The sequence below is a fragment of the Microtus pennsylvanicus genome, chromosome 13 (genome assembly GCF_037038515.1).
Source record: "Microtus pennsylvanicus isolate mMicPen1 chromosome 13, mMicPen1.hap1, whole genome shotgun sequence".
Lineage (NCBI taxonomy): Eukaryota > Metazoa > Chordata > Mammalia > Rodentia > Cricetidae > Microtus > Microtus pennsylvanicus.
Window position 1 is genome coordinate 45,646,118 of NC_134591.1, and position 27,050 is coordinate 45,673,167.

Genomic DNA, 27,050 nt, shown 5'->3' on the forward strand with positions numbered 1-27,050 from the left:
AAGCTCTTTAGTTTGCTTGCTTGTTTTATGAGACAGGTTCTCATGTAGAGCAGGCTGATCTTAAACACTCTTGTTTTTAGCTGAGGATGGGCTTGAACTCCTGATCCTCCTTGCCTTTACTTCCCCCATATGGTGATATTTTAGGCAAGCACCACCATGTTCATCCTAAAGATTAGTTTTAGATAATTTATGTATATCAGAAGTAAATTTGGTAGTATTTATTTAGTTTAATTCCCAAATAATGTTTTTCAAGTTAAATAATTAAATATAAACCAATAATGGTTTTAAATGAGTTTAGGTATGCAAATAAAAACACTATGTGGCATGTTTTTTTTTTTTTTTATTTCTAAGTATTTTTTTTTAGAAGGTTGGTACCTTTTTGAGAGCATTTACCTTTTTCTCAAACCTCTTAGGGTATCAGTGAGTGCCCTGGAATAATAATTTACTGACCAATTACTTACTGGCCTGAAAGAAGTCACACACACTGTGTACATTTATGCCAAGTATTGCATATGGAGCAAAGATAATAGGAAACTTTTAAAACTTGGAAAATTTAAATGGTAAGAATATTTCTTCGTTTCCTTGGTTAGTGGCAGGTGCATGAAATGAATTAATATCTTGAGAATTTACAGAAGGTACAGTAGTTTTCAAGTAATAGTGGCTATGGTTTTGGACCCCTTAAAGTCAGCCTAATGTATAAAATATTTCACTTTTCTTTTTTAAGAGGTTAGAGGAATGGAGAAAGAAATGAATTAGCACTAAAGTTTTATATTTTTAAGACAGAAGTATTTATAATCTTACACTATTACTGAGTTTATATTGCTTAGCCAGGCATAAATAAAATCCTTTGGTTCATTATTTTATGAATGTTTTGTGGTCAGTTGTGCTAATAAATTATATATATACACACACATATATATTTGTATATATATTATTAGAATTGATTTACTGAGTTGGTCCTGTGTTTCATTGAGACATTTACTAGAATTCCAGATAGGCAAGGATAGGCAAGAACTTTAAGTTTTGATATAGTTAATGATGATACTGTATGATGTTACAGTTAATTTTAGGGGTCAGCAAGCCTCTTCAGTATAGTCAGTTAATAATATTAAATATTAATATAATAATAAGAATAGTATATATAAAATTAATAAAATAATAAATATTTAGGTTTTATCTTGCATCTGTTACTACTACTCTGCTCTATTCCCAAAGAGCAAGAACATTCCTACAATATGAAATTTCATGTCATGAAATGTTCTTATGATTTATTCCCAATCATAAAATTTAAAAGCTATTTTAAGTCACATCCCATATAAAAACAGCTAGGTTTATCCCATGTCCTTAGTTTGTTGCTTCTTGGTGCTGTGTAGTCCTCAGGTTGGAACCCAGGGCTGTTGAAATGCTAAGGAAGCTCTATTCATTCCTGACTCTTGTCTGTTCTGATACCCAGGGTTCTGAAAAGGTACGGATGAGTAATTCAACAACCTTGATAGAAATAAACATCAAGAATGAAATCATTTTTACAGTTTGTTTTTAAATTAAGAAACCTGTATCAATAAGATAATAATACATCCATTTTCACTAATTTGTTAAAAGAAGGAGGTCATTTTGAAAATATTCTTAAGACATTCTAGTATCTGGACAGTCTTTTGGGAAGACACAATACTTCCAGTTACTTATTTATATATTCTACTATGTGGGATTCCTATTATTCTCAAGCCATTAATTTTTTGATTGCTTCCAAATATACATTTCCATACCACACCTCAATGAATTCTCACAAAACATGTGAGAATTAAACAAAGTTGACAATTAACTCTTGTATTTGCATATCTTCTTTTCATTCCTCTTTCTCTTCCTCCTTTCCCTTTTCTTCTTTTCTTTCTTTGCTTCTTGGTTATTTGAGACACGATCTCATGTAGCTCAGGCTGGTCTCAGACTCACTAAGCTGCTAAAGCTGTCTTTGTACTTTGGATCTTTCTGTCTTCACTTCTGTTCTATACAGTCTGGAGAATGATTACAGTAGCATATTTTCAGTTTGCATGAGTGACTGTATTACAGTTCATAGCAAACCAAAGTAAAAGAATAAATAGCAAATGATAGATAGAAAGCAAAACATTATCAAATTGGGTACTCAAAACATCCAGTGGGAATGGGATTGGGAAGCCCTTTTAAGGTAGCCAGCTGGAGTTCTCCATCCAGCGTGTCCCCTAGGTGAGACTTACAAGTAAAAGGACAAATAAGTAACTTTTAGAGATAACATCATCAAATTGATTGCTTAAAACATCTAGCAAAAATTGATCAGGGAAGCTGAGGCAGTCATCTGAAGTTCACTCACAGTTGAGCTCTTTCTACCCGACTGAGCTTTCCAGAGGTGAGCTTTATGCTACTCTTCTTCACTGTAGGCATTTTGATGCCACGGATAAATAATAGTAGCATCTGTTGGAAATGTTTTGCCTTCTAGCTGTTTTCAGGGATAAAATATTTTTACTCTTGGTCTGTTTTGCTATTTTCTTCTCTTCCTAACAGTGTTAGGGGAGCAGCCTATTCTCAGACATTGAAAGATGCTTTGAGACATTTCTGCTTGGGTTTGAAATGGTGAAGGACAGCCCTGCTTCCCGAGCCAGCCTCTTAAATGAGCTCAACACCTGACAATTTACCACATAATGTATGTTCCCCCTTCTCACCTGCTGGGATTATGGATGTGCGATCACCATATCCTACTCTGGTCTTTCATATTTTATTGGCATCGTAAACAAACATGCTTTAATGAGAACCCCTAATTATCTCCTATGTTGTTTTTTTCACCAGTTTTTCTCAATAAATGGCAACTTTGTGTAGCTAATAGTAAAGCAGAAATTGTGGTCATGAGACTTTTCTTTATCTCACAGCACTTCACAGAATAGCACAAAGGATACTTTTGTAAATTTTATTGGTTATACTTCTAAAATATATCTCAACTAAGGCTACTTTTCAGTATTTTTGTTACAGTTGACTAATCCAGACTGTCATTATCTCTACCTGGACTAGAACTTCACTATTAGGACCCCCCCCCCCCAGGGTTTCTCTGTAGCTTTGGAGCCTTTCCTGGAACTAGCTCTTGTAGACTAGGATGTTGTCAAACTCACAGAGATCCGCCTGCCTCTGCCTCCCGAGTGCTGGGATTAAAGGTGTGCACCGCTACCTCCCAGCTTCTTAGCTCCTTTTTGTGGATACTTCTAGTTCCATTCCCTGCTTAGCAGCCATAACCATCTTTTACAAACATAAATTATATTGCTCTTTTGTTGAAACATAGTTTTATCCTTTTCTCAGTTTTACAGTACCTCCTGAGTTTTTTTACCCTCACTTTCTATGCTATAGCTCATTTTGAAATCTTTTTTAAATTAGGATTGAGCTTTATTGACCCAATCCTTGACAGATAACATCTAATTCTCTGGAATCATTATTACCTCCAAATATTTTTTTAAATGATTATTTTCTATCTTTTGAGTTTTAGCTTTATACTAGTTCTGTAACAAACATTTCTCATTTGGTTCTTGTCCTATGATTCTCCACCATAACATTATAAGAAGAGAGGACATATCTGTTCTATCACCAGTGTTTATAGAATTCTTGATATATCAGTATCAAATAAAGGTTCATGGATTAGTGCATGAATAATGGCCTAAAGAAAAGGGTCATTTTTTTAAATCATGCCACGAATGTTTTGATGGGAAAGATTTAATGGAGAATCATAGAGTAGAATATAGATAAAAGTATGACTATGACTTGATTGAGTGCTAAGAGTATTTTTCTGTAGTCCACAAAGTAATAGGATAAAAGATGAAGGTAACTCTCCTGTGTATAGATGTATGCATTTTGTTTGCATGATAGAATTATTGAGAGAACACGTCAATTTCAAAAAGGTGTTACATATTTGACATAAAATATGTGTCCTGGTAGGTGATTATGTATTGTGGTTTTTTAAACCATGCTCCATAACCCATTACTAGGTTGTTAAGTTAATTGTACAGGTAATAGACAACATAAAGAGGAAGGAAGGGCAGAGAAGTAAAATAAAACAGAAATGTCATTCTAATGTAAATAATTAGGGTATTTATTTTTATTTAAGAGTGCACTTAGTAAGATGGGCCCTCTCAAGGAGCAGTTAAAAGTTCTTCCAGTGGCCTGCTTGGGTAAGATCACCTTTCTCCAGGTGTCTTTTTCTCCATCTGCAGAATTAAGGAATCCTTATCTAAGGATTCCTTAAGCACTCCTCGCTTCTTAACCCTTAGAACCTTGCCATTATTACCTGTTTTGACTCTGCCAGGATTGACTTTGCTACCCTTCACCTGTTTATACCAATCATTGTAAGGTGTTTGAGATTTCTAAATCACTCCTCTTGAATCTTTATAGACTGTATATCTAAAACCTGTCTTGTTTCTCCTTCCTCTACAGTGCTACAAGGCTTTATACTACGTGCTGTGGAACTAATCCATCATTAGTAAATTTGCTTTTATTAAATTCTTCCATGTACATTTCCTTTACTGTCTTCCACTGAGTGACAGCCATCTTCTTCAAGAAGTTTGTTCCTTTGTAGTCTTCTTAGTGTTAGTTTTATTTTGGCAGTCCTCATACAATTGAAATAAATTATAAAATATATTTATATCTTGATTTGTACTTCTAGGTCATTATCAGTCTTTCCTATCAGAATTTATTTAGCTTTGAATTTATGTCAAAAGGTTATATCACCTTTGATAACTTACTGAAGTTATCGTCCCTTTTTCCTTATGATTGTTAACTTCTGACTTATAATTACTCTGTCTTCAATTTATTCTTATTAATTTAATTTCATTAGATTTAGACATTTTTTAAAAAGATTTATTTTTTGCTTATGTGTATGCATTTGTAAATGTATTTGTATATGCATTTGTGGGTGTAGCTGCCTTCATGGCCAAAAGAGGGTGTTGGATCCCAGGAGCTGTAGTTACAGATGGTTGTGAACAGCCTGGCCAAGCTATTGAGAACCAAAATGGTTCTCTGCAAGAACACCAAGCACACTTAACTGTTGAGCAGTCTCCAAGTCTTCTTATTAATCTCAGCACTTTGTAAGTTGCCCTTTCTTTGGTCACTAGTTACTTGCACCTTTGCCTACAAAACTCTTTCACTATTCTTTGCCTTACTGTCTCTCCATGCTCTTAACATTTTACTAACAATGGCAGAAGCTTTCATCTGAATTTCAAGTTTTTGTTGTTTGTTTTTTGCTTAAAAGTTCTCACTTTTTAATTCATCTCTTTTTATATTATAACTCCCAACAATCCTCCAACTCATGTCTTCATTATTTCTGCCATCTTTTTTAACTTTAAAATTACATTTTAAAACATTTATAGTGGCTGTTTTTGTCTGAAGTGGTCTTTCTATATTTTTATTTGTTACCTTGTTACCTTCAACTCTTTGCTCAATGAACAGACTCCTGGCTATCCAGTTTAAAATTGCAAAGATCCCCTAACTTATATTCTTCATCCCTGCTTCTTGCCATATCTTTAGTTAAACCCCAAGACAAAAAAAGCTATCACCTTCTAATTTTTAACTATATAGATTACTTTAATCCTACTAAAGCATTGCTCCCTCATACCCCTTCCCAGTCAGAACTCCTAGGTTATTCTACCCACTCTTGTGATTAGGGTGGTCCGGCTCAGAGGTGTAATGCAGTAAGATTCTGTGAATGAAGAGCATGCCCTGGGTGCATGATGTGGAACGAATACCCTAGTGAGTATATCTACCAGAAAGCATGTTAGCAAGTGTTTAACTTCAGATTGTGCGGCTGAAATGTATGAGTTTTGTGATAGTAAAATTTAAAAGTTTGTATATACGTGTGACTCAACAGATCGTTTTAAAAAAGAAGATCTTTAGAGTCAGAATAAAGTGATCTAGGTAACTCTTATTGGAGTCCACATCCAGGTCACACAACCTCTTAGGCTACAGCTCCTCACCCTTACAGATCCTTGGTTTGAGGTGCTTTCTGTAATTTTTTTCTAGGTCTTAAAATTTTCTGAAAACCTGCTTTACTAATTTTTGCTATAACATGATTACACGTTGGTGGAGAAATTAACGACTCTTAATCGTGCTCTTATCTTTAAGCATCTCCAATGAGCTAGAAGTTTGTATTGTCTTTAATGCTCAGATTTGTATTTATTTGCCATAAAAACAGCAGAAACAAGATGGTTTGGATTTAGCTGCTCTATTGTTATATTTAGGAAATTACCGAAAGATGAGAAACCAACCTTAAAGTTGTCAAATATTCAAAAATTATAAAAATTAATAATGTACAAATTCAACATTTATTTTTGTTTTCTTTTTTTCTATTTCAGACGGTCTTAAAATCATTACACTTGCCAAAAAACAACAGTCTTTATGTCCTTACACCAGACCTGCCACCACCTTCATCGTCTAGTCATGCTGGGTAAGGGATTTGCTTTTCTTGGAAATCTGAAAGGAAAAATTGGATGGGAAATTTTTTATATGTTGTGTAAAGTATAATAAATAAAAATTTTTATGGAAGCTTTAACTGACTACCAAGTGTATCAGTTTCCATATTATTTGGTTTAGATTATTCATTTGACTTACTAGTAGAATCCTCTTTCAAAAAAAATCTATTGGAAAATGCCTGCATATTAAAAATAATCAAAACAGAGTAGAGCTATTGCTCAGTACTACCTACTGTATTCAGGGTTCTGAGTTCCTCGTGAGCACTTAAGGGGATGGAGGGAAGAGAGCCAAAACGACCCTTCTTTGATTGAAGGAGAAGGATTAGAGGGAAGAGAAAGAATAAATACAACCCCAGTCTGTTATTGCCAAAGTTTGAAGAAAATACAGTAACTTCTACAGGATAAAGCTAGAAAAACACCTACTTAGGTTCTCAAAGAACTCTTTCTTTACTTAAGGTAGATTCATTGTTGCTTTTAATTCTCATAGAACTCAATACATGTATTTACAGTATTTATATTATGTGTATACATAATACAGTATTTATTTGCAAATTAAATTTAGCAGTATTAAATGAAGCAAATGGCCTGCATATACTGATTGTACTAGTGACAAAATAATGGTTTTTCTGAGTCTTTATATTACCTCAAAACTAGTTTCACGCTGACTTTGGAGTTTCACGGACTTTATGTTCATCTACTGATTTTATTGTCATCAGAATATCATGCTTGGTTCATGGAAATTGTCTTCTTTGCCATGTAGCTGATCTCTCATCACTAATTCATTCCCTAGGCCTACAGTATTGCTGAAATGCCGTGCTTATTGGGGAATGAAACTGTTTATTAGTTGGCCTGTTGATTTTTACCAATTTTCAATGATGTTGTTTCATGGGTAGGAATAATGAGAATTTTTCAAAGAAATACAAATGATGTAGTATGAGGGACATATTTAGAAACTCGTGGCATTGAAAAAGTTATACTAATATACATTTAAGTGAGACCTTTAAAAGGTCAGGGCTCATTTTTATAGATACTTATTCAATTTTATCAAAAACTTTAAATTTTTCTCTCAGTGACATTATATTGTAAGTTATTTATTAAAGCAGATATAAAGTAACATGTTTTAAATGGCAAATGATTTTCTTTAAGTTTTGCTCAGAATTATAAAAATTCTACCTCCATGTTTTATTTTCCTGTCTTGATTTTACTGCCACTAGGGGGTGCCTGGTAATTGCGTCTTTGTATGGACAGTTTCTTTTCCGGTACCAAAAATTATAACATAAATTACATCACATCTATAATTGACTTAAGAATTATTTTAATGTAAGGTTGGTTTTTTTAGAAAACAAAATTTCAAGATGAAATTAAGAGTGAAGATGTTGCTCAAATCTTTGTAATAATTAAGAAACATTTTAACCCCTTTTAGAATTCAGTAATGAATTGAATGAATGAAGCCTTATACCTGTGGCACAATTTCAAATCAAATCATAATTTATAATAAAATTAGAAAAGGGGAAATGTTACTATATTATTATAGGAATGATTTAGTTCATCATTGTGTTTTTATTAATTAGTAGATAAAAGACAAGCTCTATTCCCAGTGAGCTTTTAACCTATTCATTAAAGATATTGGGCCTTTAAAAATATCTTTCCTTTCCTGATAATTATCTTTCATTACTTGTCCTAACCCTAAAATCCAGACTGTTCCATCCAGTCTCCTTTGTGGTGTTTTTCCCTGCCCCTCATTGTTGAGATTCTTGAGAGTTTTTCTCAGAAATTTCTTACATTACTTTCTCTTAACATCTGCTTTCAACCTTTCCATTTTTAAAAGATTCTTTCTATAGCTTAGAAATTTCTCTTTATAAGCTTGTACCCAGCGTGTCTTCTTAGTGCAGAGTCAGATGTTTAGAACTGACTCATCGTTTTCCTGGGAGAGCTGTGTTGGCTCAGTGAAAACAATATGAAATGAGGAGGCCTGGACTAGCTAGCAGGATGATTGCTAAAAGGTCGTTCAGTTGGGAATTTAAGTAATTGACTTTGTTAATTTGGTTGAGGAATAGAACAAAGTATTGATTTTTATTACATTTTAAAGAATAAGAAATGAAATCAAATAACATTCACAGAAAATTTGATTCTAAAGGGAAGTAGGTGTAAGAGACAGAATTACTTGAAAAAGGAGAACAGGGCAGTAAATAGGAGCAATGGGAACAAGTAAAACAAACAAATCCTGGTGGCCATAGGGGTGTGAGAATGTTAGACTGCAGGAGCATTTGTAACAGAATAGCATACATTGGGCAGCTTAACGACACAATTTTAGTTCTCCAGACTTGTAGTTCAAGATAGAAATGCAGGCCAGGTCAGTGTGTGATGAAGGCATTTTCCTGACCTGTAGATTGCCAACTTCTCATAGTATCCCTGCTTGAAAGGGAAAGAAAATGTGATCGAACAGTTTTTTTCTTTCTTATAAAAACACCAGTCACATTGGATTAAGGCTTCAACCTTATGACCTGAATTACCTCTTTAAGACCGTATTTCAAATAGCATCAAATTGGAGTTTAGGCCTTCTGCATATGAATTCTAAGGGTAATTCCAAGTAGGGAGACAGGATTGAAGTGTAGGATAAAGTATTGAAATGAAGGTAGCTGGCAGAGTTAGAAGCAGTAGGAAAGGTAGAGAGCTGATTGGTGCCAAATGGAGACTAGTTCTGAGTTCTAGATCTTAATAGTTGTAGCAATGACAAAGTCCAAGACATAAAAAATACTGAAAGAAAGCTCGAAGATGAATAAGAATATATATTATTTAAAGGAGAATAATGATATCAAGAAAATATTTGATAAGTGATTTAATTGTCATTCATGGAGGATGGCTTTCTGTCAAGCCCTTTGCACACATTATTTTTCTTAAATCATTACAGTAAACCAGGAGTAGATTTTACCCACATTTTTCCCCGAGTAACCTGACGTGAAAGGTGAGGTAAGGACAGAGATATGATATGTGTAGTTGCTTCTTTAAAGAAGGCTGTAGACTTTCTGATTATCTTTAGTCCATATTTAAAAAGCATAAGCCTAGGTATCAATATAACTGATGGTGGTAAACACTCAAGAAAGTAACCTAAATTTATCTAAGAAAAAAAACTTAATTCAGTAGCTAGAAATTTAAAAAGTATAGGAAAACAGCAGTAGCAGAAAACAACATTCAGTGACCACACAAATCAAGTATATTAACAACATCTATGAATAAGATAGAATTAAATTTCTTTACTAAAAACAGATTTCTTGGCCAGGTGTGGTAGTGTATGCCTGCAGTCTTTTTAGTTCATGTCTTAGAAGCAGAGATGGAAGACTTCATAGCAACAAAACAGCAACAACAAACCAAAAAACTAAAACAGAAATTTTAAATTTGAATCTTCAAAAATTGTTTTAAGGTAGTAGCAGAGAAAATAGAAAATAAAGGAGGAGGAAAATATGTCTTAAGTTTTCCAGGCTAATATTACCTAAAAGAATGTAGTTTAAAAGTGTTAATAATACTTTAGCCTCATTTTAAGGCAGATACATGGAGGAACAGTTTTCCAAGAATATATATTGATTGTGGACTGTGTGTTCAATTCATCAAATTTTGGCAAAATAGTAAAGAAAGATATTTATAATTATCTGTCAGATTTATTTACTGGTTTTATAAGCATTAGATTTGAACAACTCAATCAAATGCATATGAAATTGTTAAGAAAATAAACCAAAATGCCAGTTTCAAAGAATCAGTCATATTGATCACATTCCTCAACCTTTGCTTTCACAAATGATGTTTTAAGAAATATTTTAAAAAACTAGTGTTACAGTCAGAATAATGCATGATTTGATATGATTTTTAAAATAGCTTGCCATTCCTTAGGAATAAATTGATATAATCAGTATTTTAAGTACATAAGTTTAATTTTAATTAACATTATTATTAGACTTTTTAAAGTAATATTTTAAAGTATTGGATTGGTAAATATTTTTGATAAGAAGTCCTTTAAAAGTGGTCATTTTCAGCAGTTGACATTCTGGATGAGAAAGAAACTTGTTCCCAATTAAAGCATCAATGGTGATCCCAGCACATCTAATTGGAGTGATGTACCAAATCTATTTAGACAGTTTACTGCCTATTGATAGGTTGGTGACTACTGAGATTTGCTTGTTAGCATCACACTTTGAAAAAGAGCTGCAGCTCTAAAGTCTTTGTGGCGGGAACTTATTTAATGGACATTCAGAGTGTTGCTTACTGATTCACAAAGCAAGAAAATCAATACATTGCAAATATGATTTTTTCTTTATGTTTTTCCTTAACTAATGGAATTATGGTTATACAATTTTGCTATTTTGTCCTTGGTGTAGATCACAGTATATCAATATCACCACTAATTACCATGTTTTGATTAATCTTATATATTTTGATTGAGACATTTTGTTGAACCCAATATATTACTGTATTGATAAACAGTAATTATAGGCATAAGGCTATCTGGACTTTGAAATTATCTTGAAAAATGTTATTAGGAATTATGTAAAATGAAATGTTTATCTAGACGTATTTAATTGCCGGCAAAGAAAGCAATTAAAAGTAGCTGTAGACTAAGAGGCCAAGCTCTGTTAAACATGATTTTGAGATTGTTGCAGAGCTTGTGGTGATGATAGCATGGTGTCTTTGAGATGTTAACAACTGTAGCAGAGTGCTAATTAAGAATGATGTCATCTTCGGCTCAGAATTGTTAGTATCATGTTAGTTTAGCTGGACAGAAGCAAAACCTAGTTTTGGTTATGATAATAGCTCAAGTCATATTTATAGTGGAAAGATTAACATTTTATTTTTTATGCTCTTCCCAAGACAATTTTAAAATCCTCAATGAAATACAATCATATGTAAACATCAAGGCCTTAGCTCATTTACATATGTGCCAGATTTTCAAACTGATTGCTATTTGAACCTAATCTGTCATTGCTGGCTGCATTAGCTACAACAAACATTACATTTACATATTGATTTCTTATTTTGTTTTAGTGTAAATAATCCATAATTATAGTAAATTTGGTCTTTTGTTGACAATAGCTCATATGACTCTTAAGTTTAGAATGGAAATTTAAATTACCATGTGTTTGTCTTTTTAATTCAAAATCTGATGTATCTCAAATGAAAAGAAATAATTGTAGATCACAAAATATTAAAAAGACAAAAGAAAAATCTTAATGTTTAGAAAGATACAAATTATATTTCTCTAAATTGATAAATATTGTATTATAAAAATTCATGGTAAATTAGATAAGTTACTGTTCCTGATTCAGTCATTAGATCATGTTTAAAAACAAAATTTAATGTAAATGGATACAATGCTTTTATATACACACATACACATATATCTGCCTGTGTATATGTATTTAAATATCCAGCTCAAGAAAAGATATACCCTGTTTACACAACAGAACCTTCAGTGTCTGTATTGGTGTCAATACTTATCCTAATAACATACACAACTAATGTAGAAAGTATACTTTTCCTACTATCAATGTAGAGATGTTGTTAGACATATAATATTTTAAGCAGAAATGGCAACAAACTCCGAATTTTCATGTAGACTGATTAAAAGTGTATTGCATTTTTTCCCTGAGTACATTTGGTTGGAAAAATGGTGGCTACAATATTACATAAGCACTGATAATATGGTTAAACTTGATACAGAAACTGTGAAGACTTCACCTTATCAACTGGGTTGTTGTCACAGAATGTGACTCACTAGGTGACTTAAACACGAACCTATACTTTTTGTCCTCATGGAGGTTGGGAGAAGTCCAAGATGAAGACACCAACAGACTCACTTCCTAGTGAGGGCTTCATCTTGGCTTGACTGTCTTCTTGCAATGTCTTAATGATAGAAAAGAAATAGAGCTCTACTTTCTTAGTTACCTAAGAATGCTAGTCCAATCATGGTACCCTCATAGCTTCATCTAAATGTAATTATGTCAGATACTATTTATCATACTAGAGTTAAAGTTTCAACCAGAATGTTGGGGGAGGACATGAACATTTAATTCTAAAAGCCCTGAAGTGAAATTATCTTTTCTAATTTGATTTTGGTGGATTTATAACTTAAAACGGCAAGTGTTTTTCTCTAGATCTTTTCACACTCAATAGGCAGGCTATGATTTAGAATAACTGAATAACTTTGCATACTGAAGACTTTCAGAGGGGATTCTGGACTGAAGGAATTACTGGAGGATCCTTTGATGACTGATACTATTCTTGATTGACGACATGGTGCCTACTAATGGCAACTTGAGACACGACACTGTTACTAATTGGTAGGAAAGAAGTCATTCTTTTCTATTCTTTAGCAATTAATAACCGCTTTGTAGCTTTCTGGTGATTAAATGGTGGTTCTTTTAAAGGGGATGGAAACAGAATCACTTTTGTATACCCGTCTGTGCATGTTTAACCTAGCTCACTCATGTGGTGGTCAGAGGACCACTTTCAGGAGTTGCTTTTCTTTTCAGTGGTTTGGGACATGAGGAATCAGATTCAGAATTGTCAAAGCAAGTGCCTTTATCTGCAGAAACATCTCACCCTCAAACATTTTTATATTAAAATGTACCCTTTAGTTAACCTTGAAAAAAAATCACTATTTATGTTTAAGTATCCTTGAACTTATCAGTAAGGACTATCATCAATTCATTCATTCATTCATTCATTCATTCATTCATTCATTCATTTTTTGCCAGTTTTAGTTTTATTAGTAATTACCAATAATACATGGCATTCTATGTTTACCTGTATAAAATGCCTGTATTAGAGCATTTTATACATTTATTATAGGGGTTTGTTTACTAAAATTTATTTTTACATGATTTTCTTCTTGAAAAAAGTGAAGAAGAGTGTAACAATGTTTAAATTAAGTCAATGTATTAACATGATATTAGCATTCATTAAAAGGCAGTTATTTTAAGGTAACTTTCTGTCTTCTGCAGTGTAATTATGTTGGAATGAGCTCATTCTAGAAATAATATTGTATTGAAAGAAGAAGCTGGAGAGTTGTGGACCAAGAAGAGCAAATAGATTTTGGCAAAATTGTTTTGACACCTAAATTACTAGCTTAGATACTGATGCTTAGTTATAACACTGAGACTTTGGGGGGAATTGGTTACCATGTTTGTAGAGTTTCCTCTTATACACTACTCTCTTCTCCCGAGTATTAAAGTAGTTGGGTGCAGTTACTTGTTCCTTTAACCCCAACTATTAGATAGGCTGAGGCAGGGGGATCACTTGAGCCTAGGAGTTTTGAGCTAAACCCAGACAATGTAGTGATGCTGGCTCTTAAAGGAAAGTTAATTAATGAATTAAGTAATTATAATAGGATATATATAAACATGTTTATTATGTTGCCTATTAGGTGTTTAATATGATTAGTTCTCATTTAATTTTACTGTTTTGATCTTTGGAAACAGTCACTACCTCAGACAGATACTGACCGTTCTGACTACATGGTAAGCAGTTTTAGTCTGTCAGCTAGAGCAAAGAGACTAATAGTTTTAGTTGTAAAAATCAAAACCTGTCTTTGTTGATAAGTACAGATAGCCCAACTGAAAAAAAAATCAAAATGGGGAAACACAATAAACAGAGAATATATGATTTTCATTTCTTTCATTGAGCTCACGTTTGTACTGTTCTTGAAAAGTTTGCCTGTTGGGAGGCTAGTGAGATAGCTTAGTAGGCAGAGAGCTTGATTGAGTACCCGAGTTTACTCTCTGGACCCTCATGGTGGAAGGAAAGAGCCCATTTCTTCAGATTGTTTTCTGAACTGGATGTATGTGTCATGGTACATACATTCCCCTCATAAATTGATTATATTTTAAAATAATTTCTTTTATTTTTAAGATTATAATATAATTAGTTATTTCTCCCAACTTTTCCTCCCCCCAAACCCTCCATATACTTCTTTTTGCATTCTTTCAAATTCTTGGCCCCCTTTTTATTATTATTATTACATATATGTGGTTGTATGCACTTAAGTATTCCTAAATAAAACCTGCCTTGTCCCCCTGCCCCTTTCTATGAGAGTGAGTGTGTGAGTGTGCATATAAATTTTCTCTAAACCCCTGCTCAGCCTGTATAATGCAGCTTGTATTTATGTATTGGATGATCAATTAGTATGCTCTTTTTTTGCTCCAACATTCCTAAGTTGCCTGTAGTTCTTTGTGTAGGGTTGAAGTTTCTTGGGCTTTCTTGCATGGTATCTTCTGGGACCGTACAAAAAATATTTTTAAATAAAATTAAAGTTTACCTATTTGCTTTTACCTTTTAAATTGAAGAGAATACATACTACTTAAAACCATTGCATTATTTTATACTGTTCGTTTTGATTGACAATCTTCCTTAGAATTTAATGGTCCATAGTTGAAGTGAATAACTTGATATCTTAAAGAGAGACTGCTAGAGTCTTCATAGACCTAATTATGACTGATTCATCTACCTATTACAAGACACTGGTAAGGGGATAATTATTCCTAGATCCAGTGACTGAGGTTCCAACTTATTTTGCTAGATTTATCAGTTAAATAGAGTTTTGCTCAGGTAACACTTTCAGATTATTTAAACCTGACAATACATTCTTTACAACTTTTCCACCCTGTTTTAAAACAAACAAACAAACAAACAAAACAAAAACCTAAAAACCTCTCCAAATACAAAACATACTTAGTTCATATGTTAGCTTCTGTTGAAAGCCTCTATGGTCAATTTAAGTTTTTTTGTTTTTGTTTTTAAGACAGTATTTTTCTTCCCTGCTGTCCTGGAACTCACTCTGTAGACCACGCTGGCCTTGAATTTAGGGATCCCTGTGCCTCTGCCTCCTGAGTCCTGGGATTAAAGGTATACACCATCCAATTTAAGTGTTTTAAAAGTGTTTCTGTATCTAATGCTATAGGAAAATCAGTATTACATTTGTAGTACATGATACCTTATGTGAAAATATGTTTGTCTGCCTACTTGTCCGCAAACTCAGTGAAGGCAGAAATATGGTCATACTGGGTTCTCTTTCTTCATGCCCAAAAGGCAGATCATGACTGTAATCTCTATAGTTAGACCTGAGAAAATGCCACATTTTTGTGTATGTGACATTGAGCAAGTAAAGTAGTGTCAGTTTCCTGTGTGACATGGAAGTGATTATAATAATTTCATATAGTTGATATGAAATTCTTAATACTTCATATGTTATAGTACTTAGAAGACCAGCTGTTAATTGTTGTTGAAGAAGCAAATGGTGTATGCTAGAGTCTGAAATGGAGGATGTTGCCATCAGTAGACATTATTTTTCTTAGGATAATTAATATGGTAGATCAAGCTGAAATAAGACTTTTTATAAATGACCCCCCCCCCCAAAAAATCTCCAACTATGATTCTGGGTAGTTGTAAGTGGCGTAATAACCAGGCTGCTTAATATGAAACAGCAAATTTTTTTTAAAATTTATTTATTTATTAAGGATTTCTGCCTCCTCCCTGCCACCGCCTCCCATTTCCCTCCCCCTCCCCCGATCAAGTTACCTTCCCTCATCTGCTCAAAGAGCAATCAGGGTTCCCTGACCTGTGGGAAACCCAAGGACCACCCACCTCCATCCAGGTCTCTTAAGGTGAGCATCCAAACTGCCTAGGCTCCCCCAAAGCCAGTACGTGCAGCAGGATCAAAAACCCACTGCGATTGTTCTTGAGTTCCCATTCTTCCTCATTGTCCCCTATGTTCAGTTAATGAAGGGATAGCTTACAACACCAGGGATCCAGCGATGAGCAGGAGATACAAAAAAAAAAAGAGAGCTGCGGGGCTCAAGCTTGCCAGATTTATATGTAAACATTAGCCCGAGGCGAACATGCCCTCTAAGGGGCTGGGCTATCTCTACAGGTAGTGTTAGGTTCTGTATACAAATATGTTCCGTGGTGAGAGGCAGGGTGTGTGTGTGGTGTGTGCTGTGTGGGTGCTTTCACCTATGTGTAGAGGCGAGAGGCTGATTTTGGGGAGTTTTCCTTTGTTGCTCCTCACCTTGCCCTTTTGAGATAGTCTCCCACACAGAACTAGAGCTCGCTGTGATAAGGTTGGCTGCTCAAGTACCCTCTGGGGTATCCCTGTCTGTACCCTGCCCTTCTAGTGCTGAAGGTACAGCCATAGGCCACCTTAGACCGGGGTGCTTGGGGCATGAGTCAGGTCTTCATTATGCAGAAAGTACTTCACTTACTGGGTGACCCCTCCAGTCCCATCCAGAACAGCAATCGCTACAACAGCACTGTAGGTCTTTTTGTTGGTGTTACGCTGTCACTGAGGTTTTAAAACCCAAGTGTCTCTCAGGTGTTCTATTTCCAATGTTATAATATGCTTCCTCATAACTTATGCAGTAAAAATTCACTCTTGGCTCTTTAAAGTTTAATATTCTTAGTCCTAGAAAGGAAGAATTTATCTTTTTGTCAGAAGAAGAAATTGAGTATTTACAGGGTAGTCAAGTGTCTAAGGTAGGGCTTTAGATATTTAGGTACTCACTAAATACTGCTGGAAAATATTATTTACTTGCCACAGTCAAACAGCTAACCCTGGCAGAGCAGAAGTTCCTAACTTGCTCTTAGTTCTACAGCAGTTTAAGGCTGTATCCATCTCCACAGCTACCTGGAGATTATAGAACTGACCAAATGGTTTCCTTTTTCTCAATAGGACAGCAGCTGGTGTTGGTCCTGTCAGATTATCTGCAAAATTATTGCAAAACCAAGAAACAAATCTAAGAAATTACATACAGACTACCACAAAAGTTCACATATTTATGGATTCATTTCTGTATATAAAATAGAAGAGATTTTGAAATTCTGAGTTCCTTAGCCTAACTTTTGTAGTCTTCCATAATCTACCCTCCTCCTTCCTTCCCCTTTACCTCCTCCTTTTTTAAAAACGGTTTTTTGAGACAGTGTTTTTCTATGTAGCCCTGGCTGTCCTGGATCTCACTCTGTAGACCAGGCTAGCCGCAAACTCAAAGAGATCCACCTGCCTTTGCTTACTGGGAGCTGAGATTAAAGTGTGTGTCACTGTCACCCTGCCTCTTTTTTTTTTCTTTTTAAATAAGGAAGAAAGCTTTTTTGACTCAGTTTTAGAAGTTTTAGTTCATGCGTGTTTGAATCTGCTACTCTTGGGCCTTTGGGAAGGCAATATTTGGTTGGGGTGTGCGGGTAGGAACAGAGCGGAGAGGGAGGGAGAGGAAGAGAAGCCAGGATCCCTATGTCCCCTTTAAGAGTAGGCCTTCTATATGACCATAACTTGCATTCTGGAAATAGGCCCCACCTCCCAAAAATTTCCACTACCCCCACCTGCTGGACACTCAAACTTGAACACAAGTGTGTTTGTGTTTTCATCTCAGATCCAAACTTCAACACCTTGTCTCAGGCTTAGGTTAAGGGGAATGCTAAATTTGAGATGATTTTTCTGAAGCTTGTTTTGTGGTGGACAGTGACTTATTGGAAGGGTTACACTGTGGTTGTTCTCTGGGCTTTTGTCCCAGGTTGCAACATTCTTGGGAGGCTGTGCCTGGTCCTGGTGTAAGGAAAGGGTTTCAGGAATTGAAATCTCTCTCCCATGCTTTGCCCCTGGGCTCAAGGGAGGGATCTTGTGCACTGAACTTGCCACACTTCTGTAGCTCTTTTTATAGTTATGCTGAGCCTTTTGATGGTGCCAGAACATGGCCATGTTTTCTGGCCTCCGTGTGCCTGTGTCTCTGCATGACTGAAGCCACTTTTCTGCTGAAACAGTTACTTTATTTGCTGTTTTATACTGGTCTTTATTGATTTTTCTCTTTATCATTAATCTTCTTTAAACTTTGATTTAGTTGTTGGAATATTCTAGGTTTCCATCTTGATCTTTCTATTTTTCTCTTAGTATCTTCTTTCCTCACATGATGTCATTTGGCACAAAGCCACATGTCTCCCATATGCCTGCATGCTTTTGACTTTTCAGCTCTTAACTGGCCATTTTGTGTGTCTATTGTCTTAGTTTTCTGTTTTATTTTCTGAGAGAGAGTAGAGCCACAAGTAGGCCTGGCTGGCTTCAGACTTGCCTTGTCACTGAGGATGACTTTGAGCTCTGATACTTATACCTCCACTGTGTAAGTTCTGCGCTTTGGGGTTTACATTCAGTTGTATTGTATGTAACACTGAAATTTCTTTTTGTGTGTCTAATATGCAGTCAAGCTTAATCCACCTAAAACTTCACTCTCAATTTTTTCCTACCAGTTTGTTTTTGTCACATAAAATTCCATCCTATTATTTGCTCAGACTGGAAATCTTAGGGTTGTATTTTTTCTCTTCCTCCATCAGTAAATTGTCCATCTTCTACCTCTAACCTGTATTCTGTATTTAACATTCTTACCATTTCTCCTTTCCTTACTTCTGTTATGAATTAATCTATTCCTCACTCCCCCAATCTCTAGTCTTTCTCTCCATAGTTAGAACACAGAAAGAAATCTTGCAAAGACAGAACTAGAAGTCATCTCTTAGTATTTTCCTCTTTAACACCCCCCATCCAGTGACTTTCCCGTACAGTTAACTATGAGAATCTGTGTGATTGAACCTTTGCTGATCGCCTTTGTATTGTGCTAATCTCAGTGTATATGCCTTTTCCTTGGAGATGCCTTTCCAGCTGTTCTGTTTATGAATTCTCCTGCCCTCTGTTAACTTGTGTCTTCTGATCTGTTTTATTTTCTTAATGGGACATAGCACTCTCTAAGATTCCATTACATTTACTTGATCTTTGCCCCGTTTACCAGCAAGGACCATATTTTTTTGTTTTTTCCCTTATTATTTATCTAGAAACTAGAATATTTTAAGTATAGATTGGTATACAACAAACTATGTCAAAAGTTGTGTGTTGACCCCGCCCCCCAATTGTGTATTCTGAGTGTTTAGTTCTAAGATCCTATTTGAATTTTAACTTGTGTGTGTCTTCTCTTGGTATGGATCACTTTTTCTCCTCATGGATTTTTTTACTCCTCAACCAAGGCCAAAGTTAAGTACATTTGTCTCAGTTTTCGTTGAACTTTTATTTCAGTTCTACTGTCAGTGATGTATGTGTATCCCTATTAGACTAAGTTTTCAAAGAACTGTGTATTTTTATTTAGATTGAATTCCTTTGCAAGGCATTGCCTAATGCTGCTTTTATATAAATGAATGAATGCTTTAGCTAGATTAATAGACATGTGACCTTGTTGGTTGAAAGACAAAGATGGATAGATACGGCTCTTACCTTGTGCAAATTCACAGCTTGTTTATTACTAAGCAAATATCTGCAGTGTACCTGGTGTTTTGCTTAAGTGCTAAAGATATAGTAACAAATATCTTTGCGTCAACAAATGTATTTTAGTTGAGTATAAGGTTTTTTAAAATTTATTAGTAATATTTTATGATATTTTTGCTTCCTTTGTATTTTTTTCCTGCTAATAATCCCAGAACTCTTTGGCTGACAATAGGGTGGGCAGATTAAATGCCTAATCCTAATCTTTATTTTGTGTGTGTTTATCAAAGACTGTCAGAGAAGTCACGTAGGCCAGAGCAATGGAGCATACTCAGAATATTTTCTGAGGCCCTAAGCCATGGCAAAATTACAGCTAGAATAGGCAGTGCAGATGATTTGAACTTCATAGCTATTGATAAAGATCATGTTTCTTAATATTGACATAAAGTAGAATCATTTATATTTCTTAATTTGTATAGCTGATTACGTATATTTTTTGTGCTTTTTACACTTTTCTAATGTTTGGGAACTTTACCATAGGATTTGGAGTGTGTTGCTTTGAACTCTCATTTTCCTGAGTTCTATATAGCTGATTCCTATGTGAAAGCATGGTTATTTTCCTGAGTTCTATATAGCTGATTCCTATGTGAAAGCATGATTATTTTCCTGAGTTCTATATAGCTGATTCCTATGTGAAAGCATGATTATTTTGAAAGAATTTTGGTGTAGCAGTTACAATTCTGTAGATTTCAGTACCTTCTGAATTTTTGCTGAAAACATATTTTCTATTTTTATACAATATTTGTAAGTGTAAACAATAGTTTTATAGTTCTGTTCTAGACAGCTTTTTCATTACAATTGAATCAGTCTTTCAGTACATTTGAATGAATATTTTAATAGATATTGAATATCATTTGACAGACAATTGATTCTCTTGGAGGAATAAGAAAATAGACAACAGCGTTTGTAGAAAGTGTGTAGTATTTGAAGTCTTTACAATAGAAGTTTTAAAAAACCATGGTAGAGAAGGAGTTAACAGGTTAGCTCCCCTTGGTTGTTCTCAGCATGCTCTCTTGCCTTTAGGAGTGAGAAAATGATAACATTGGGCCCGGACATGCCTATGTGGAGGTTAGGGTACTCCTGGGGTTTTTGCAGCTAGCTGTGAAGCAAGCTAGAACATGTTCATCTCTGAGTTCCGTGTTTTTTTTTTTCCCAACCCTTTCAGTGCCCTGCAGGAATCATTAAATCAAAACTTCATGCTGATCATCACCCACCGAGAAGTCCAGCGGGAGTACAACCTGAACTTCTCAGGAAGTAGTACCGTTCAAGAGGTGAGTTCTGTCTCACAGCTACGGAATAAAGGTAGCTCATTATAGCTAATGTTGACCCTGTTAGAGAGGGCTTATCTGTTCTGGTAGAAACTCTCTGTATGTTTCATTATTGGGTTTTTTAATTTTAATTAACTGGAGTATCAATGCTTACTGTAGATACACTAAATGCCTTGACCTAGAAATACGAATGTTGTAAGTGGGACTCTTGATAATTGTTAACACATCTGGTTCAAACTCTGCCTACAAGCAAGCAGTCCAGTGTTACCCGAAATAGTTCATGGTTTTATAGTGATTATTAAAACTATTAATTTGGAAATTGTTGCCAGCATTCATTGTTGAATGTGTTTCTGTTTGTTTGAAAGGTCCCTCTCAAATGTGTCCTGCATTTATATCATATGCTTCTGTTTTAAACAGGAATTTGAAGAGGCTTTTCTTAAGCAGCTCAGTTCTAGCTTTGGGCAGTATTCCTCAGATGTGAGACTATCATTTAGCTCAGACTATCTGAAAGGAGTCTGTTAATTTTGTCTGTTTTCTTCAGTTTGGCTCAAAAGGGCCACTGTTTCAGAGAGAGAGACAGAGAGAGAGAGACAGAGAGACAGAGACAGACAGAGAGACAGAGAGAGAGACAGAGAGACAGAGAGAGAGAGAGAGGAGATACCTGTGAGAGAAAGGCACCTTTTGGCCCCACCCATCTAAATGCCAATGATTTCTCTCCTTAGGGGAGTGAGAAATGTTGGAGGCTTTGACAGGATTTTCATGCTTAGAAACATTAAAATAGTGACTATTTCATATTACCCTTCATAGTTTATAAAACTTACACTTTTTTTACTACTTAATTTTAAAAGACTAGATCATGCCAGATCTTGAATTGCTACATATATCGTTTAAAATAATTAAAATTTATCTTGAAAAACAAATAATTTTTTAGAATTAGGCAAAATGTTTTGGTAATGGCTAGACTACCAAATTTCCTTTTTTACATGTTTGATTAATGAATTTTATCTTTTGAATTTGTCACAGAGCCCCTTTTTCTGTTTATTTTCTTCATTAATCACTTGAATAGCTATTATATAACTAAGCATTAACATTCAACCTTTTATCTGATTTCTAAATTCATCTATTTTATTTATTAGAATTTTCTGGAATTTCGTGCTCATGTTACAGTTCATTTTTAGTCTTTATAATGGGTATTCTAAGCTCTACATTTGAAATTTTAATTTCTTGATAAGTCGTTTTGCTCTAAAATTGAAATATAGCTCTTTGTCAGAGTTATTATAGAATCTTTGACAAAAAAAATCTAAATTGCATATGTGAACATTTAATTAAACAAGGAAATTTAGCTTCAGAGTAACTCCACTTAAGTAATAAAGCAAGATAAGAGGTAAATTTCACTGCCGGTTTATTTATTTATTTTTTATTTGAAGAGGAGCATAATGTATGATAAATATAGGAATCACTTTCTTTTTGGATAAAAAAACCCTCTTTACATTGCTAGCTTAACTAACTTGAGTGTGTTTCCACTTTCTCCCACAAGAGGGCAGAAAGTTCTATGAAGCTGATAACCTAAAAATGCCACTCAGTGTTTTCAAATTAGCTTCTCTTATATTAACAAAAAGGAGCATAATGGCCAAGTTATTGTTTGATTTACAGATAATTGGCATATTGCAGCGAGGAGACTTAATTTCACCCTTTTAAATTAAACAGGGAGATTTAAAAAGACATAAAATATTCATTAATGTTCGGTGATTATAAAGTAGTGGCATATATTTATTTTGCCTTTATTACTGTTTCGATGGGAAAATACTGCAAATATTTCCGAAATCGAGTTGGCCATACTGACAAGTTGAAATGTTTAAGCAGTGTTAATGCAATCTGCTCACACCTGATATCCTATGCAGAATGATTCAAAATGACTACATCAATTATTAAAAGAAAATTTAAGATTCTGTAAATGTGCCATTACGTGCCACAGTTGGCTGAAACTGTTCTCTGGTATATTATTTAGATTATCAAATACATTTTAAGGGTCAAGGACTTGAACACATTGAAAATTTTTTCTTATCATATTTTAAATATCTTTAAAAAACTGTTCCAGAAGCATTTTTAATGACAAATCTTCTTATGTGTTAAGGATAAGAGTTTTTCTTCCTTTTCTTTTTTTTAATTTTAAAAATGAATTTAAAATAATATTTTGAAACACTAGTTTTTAAGAAAAAATGTTGCGCCTAATGAATATTGCCTTTTAGTAGTAGACAGTTGCACACAGGCTGCTTTATTTTGCGTAACTTTGAGCAAGACTGTGGAGTACTGGCTGAGCATAGCTCCCTGGCTTTATTTTTGAGTCCTGTGGGAACCGGTGCTGAGGCTGGTGTCAGGAAGGAAAGTGCTCCTGTGGACGCTGGCAAACCACCATGCCTTTCCTGCACAGCTTACTATAAAGCAGTTCAGTTGTAAGAGAGAAGTACAGTCCTGAAATAGTTCGTAGCTCTGTGTTAAGACTAGTAGTTTGTTTTTAATGAGAAAGCTTATTGATGTTATATATTCTAAATTTTAAATTAATCTCTGTCACCAATTTCAGGACTCTTCTTTCAATCGTAAGCCACAAAATAAATCGTGAGCACTATAATTTATAAAGTTGAAAGGATAGATTGAAAGTATCTGATCTGATCATTTTAATAGAATAAATAATTTTTATTTTCTATCTAAAAACACTCTTAATTGTTTTGAAAGTCTTGAATTTTTTAAAAAGAAAGCTTTTACAATATTTTTTTACTTAGAAAAATTATTAAATGATTAAGACTTAAATGGGCACTAATTGTGACTATTAACTGAACAAAATACATTTTGCAATCACTGCTTTGGAGACTAGTGCTAAGACGCAGTCAGAATCCTGCGGGCTGGTGGCGATGCACTGACAAGTGTTTGCCCGGCCTGCCTCCCAGCCTCCAAGCCGTTGCAACCCTACAGTAGTGTGTCATGCTTTCCTCTGGATGCCAGGTGAGGGGTTGGGTTTTGATTTCATTTTTGTTTTAAGATCTTTTCAAATCTTTCCACTCACATATTCTACATTAGGATATAGCAGTAGCCTCTAAAGATGGTTAAGATGGAAAGAGTTGTAAGTGGTTATCTTTTGTGGTAACATACTACCTCATAGTTATCAATATTCTAATGACATTTGACAGCCCCTACTCTCTATCAATTTGCACCCTAAATTGGATACTAATTACACTTTAAAATACTAAAATTCCTTAAAAATTTAAGCAAGCCTGTCTTTTAACCAGTTTTCTACTCTTGAGAATTGGCAGTTTTAAACAAGTCATTGTAACGATTCTAGGAATTTAGAAATCTGTGGTTTAAAATGCACTTGGGGTGGGCTAAACCAAGGGGAGAAAAAGACTGATTGCCTCTGCAGACCCTAAGCCCAGGTGTGGAAAAGGATATAAAGTCCCTGAAATCAAGCCAGCTCTTTCTTGGAAACTGATTCTTTGTTGTCTGCCTGCCTTATTATTGCAAAAGCTTCTGTTAGACAAATATCTACTTTTTTTTTAAGGTGTCATACAAACTTAAGAAACAGACACCTGACCCGAAATAACAAAGATAAGAAATCTAAGTCTTTTTAGTGCACAATCATGCAGTATGACTTATCTATTACAGCAAGAAGTGTGATGAATAGCTATTGGAATTATTTAAATCCTCTTCCAAGTTTCACTTTACCCCAGAATTCTCACTATTCTTATTAATGTTGATTTAGTTCTTAATGGGAATGAAGGGGAAATTGACAGCCTTCAGAGCCATATCTTACAGGGGCGAGTAGCACATTTCACCACTGCACCATGTTACACAAACTGAGGATTAAGTGGGAAACCAATTGAGGTAGAATTGTTATCAAGAAGGGATCTAAATAAACCATACCAGTTCTTAAAAATAATTCTGAAATCAGGATGTTAGTTTTGATTCTGAAAATGTAAACCGTATGCTATTTGTGTGTGTGTTTGGTCTGTTCTACTTGGTGCTGTCTCATCTTGACTAATGTGTGCCTTGGGCTGTTGTTTAAGGCTAGTGGCCAGTAACTGTTTTGAAATTTGTCGTTATTCACAAATTATATTAGTGAATACTTTTCTAGTAGTAAATAGATTATAACTTCTTAACTGCTGTGTCTTTTCATCAAATGTTTTGAGGTATTAGGTGCCTTTTTGGGGGGTTTGTTTGTTTTCCAGTATGGAGTGGGGGATTCGTGGCAGAGAATTGAAGAAACAGTGAGGTAGCTGAGAACGTTCATATGCAAGAGGGTAAATTAAGTTGTGTGCTTACTTAATTAAAAAGTTTAAGTGGTTTGTTTTTACTGCAAGATAAGTGGCATATATTAGCTCAATTAGAATGAGCAGTTTAATTAGCATATATCATTTTTAAACAAACTTAAAATAAAAAATGATATCTTATTAAGAATGAAAGATACATTTTTTAACAACCAGGCATTATTCAGCTTTCAAAAAATGGAGAATAAGATGTACATATATTTGATTTCAGGTTCCATTTTAAAACAGGTTTGTTGAATTGTACTTCAAATGGACACATAAACAGTATTATCTTATTGAAATTTTCTGTTTCTGTTGTGTCCCTTAGGAAATAAATTTAAGAAATATGGTGTAACTATTTGGAAATGATATTTTTCTTTATCTAGAAATATTTTAGAATAATTTGAAAGTCATTTAAAAACATTTTCCTCTGTATCTTAAATAAAAATGTAGTCTTGTTAAAAATTAAGAGCATTGCTTTAGCCCTTTGTTACTTAAGGTATTTGTATTCTAATATCTTAGTCTAGCATACTCATAATCTAAGGTTCGTGTGTTGATAGTTTTGCAGTGCCTGAGTTAAGAGAAATTACATTCAGTTATCAGAAACTAATAAACATAAGACATTTTTTATATGCAAGAAAAGGCAGAGAGTAAATAATTGCACTGGTGACCAATACTGTAATAATCCTGTTTTACAATATGCACTTGACAGGTTGTAATAGTGCTAATTGAAGAGACTAATTCACACTTGCTTCATTCTATTCAAAGGCAAAATCAGCAGCTTGTTTTGCTTTTGACCAGATGGTCCTCATGAACACCTACTGTGCACTTTAAGTGCTTTACTAGAATTACAAAGGCTGGGGGCTGCGTTCGACTCCAAATGATTTGAGAAGGGGGGGGGGGGACTTCTGTGCTCAATGGATTTGGTGCAAGTAAATTAATTCTAGTGGACCCATTACACACAGAGCCCCCTTTTCAAAGCTGTGAGCCTCCTCGCCTGCTCTGTAGCAATGAGAAAGAGAAAGAGAAAGGCAGATTACTGCAAACAGAAATAAAAAAAAGGGTATGAAAAGGAGAAAAGAGGCCTTGAAGCCTTTCATATCATTTGAGTTTTTCAAGTGCGTTATTTTTGGGGAGGGTGGATGTATGAAAAGCCAATTGGAGTTTTTTTTGTTTTAAAGTGCGCTATTTAAGCACCATGAATATAAGCGCAAGAGCAACAGTTGACTGAGTTTGCTGTGGTGAAGCTTTGTGTCCGAGGATGAATCAAATTCATTATATTCAACTCTTTGTGCTTTAACATGAATGGAGGGTTAGTTTCACAAGACTGTGTCTGTTTAGGATAATTATAATTTAATATTTTCCTTTCATAAAGTTATCACTGTAGATGTCTAAAATTTTAATCAAAGCAGATTTTGTACATTGACTTTTGAAGCACCCTGACAGTTTAAAATTCAAAGGAAAGCTTTTTTAGTTTTCAAAAGAAAAGAAAGGCTCTTTCTAATGGCATTGAAGCAGAGATTATTATAACTAATTAGAAGTCACACATCTGTTAGCTTTTGGTTTGTGATTTATTTATGTATTTGTGAGTAAAACATATACTTTTAAAATACATTGTCATTATAGTGAACCGAAATGATAAAATACACTTAAAAAGGAACTATTGAGTTAACTATTTTTT

General features: G+C 34.4%; 1 protein-coding gene across 2 annotated transcripts in view; it reads left to right on the forward strand.

Moving 5' to 3' along the window:
* The window catches only part of Faf1 (Fas associated factor 1), a 294,143-nt gene that overhangs the window by 79,237 nt on the left and 187,856 nt on the right, over positions 1-27,050 (forward strand). For both annotated transcript variants that reach the window (XM_075945095.1, XM_075945094.1), the window contains exons 6-7: positions 6,354-6,445; positions 20,969-21,074. In XM_075945095.1, coding sequence (XP_075801210.1) covers positions 6,354-6,445; positions 20,969-21,074 — 198 coding nt within the window. The remainder of the gene's footprint in view (positions 1-6,353; positions 6,446-20,968; positions 21,075-27,050) is intronic.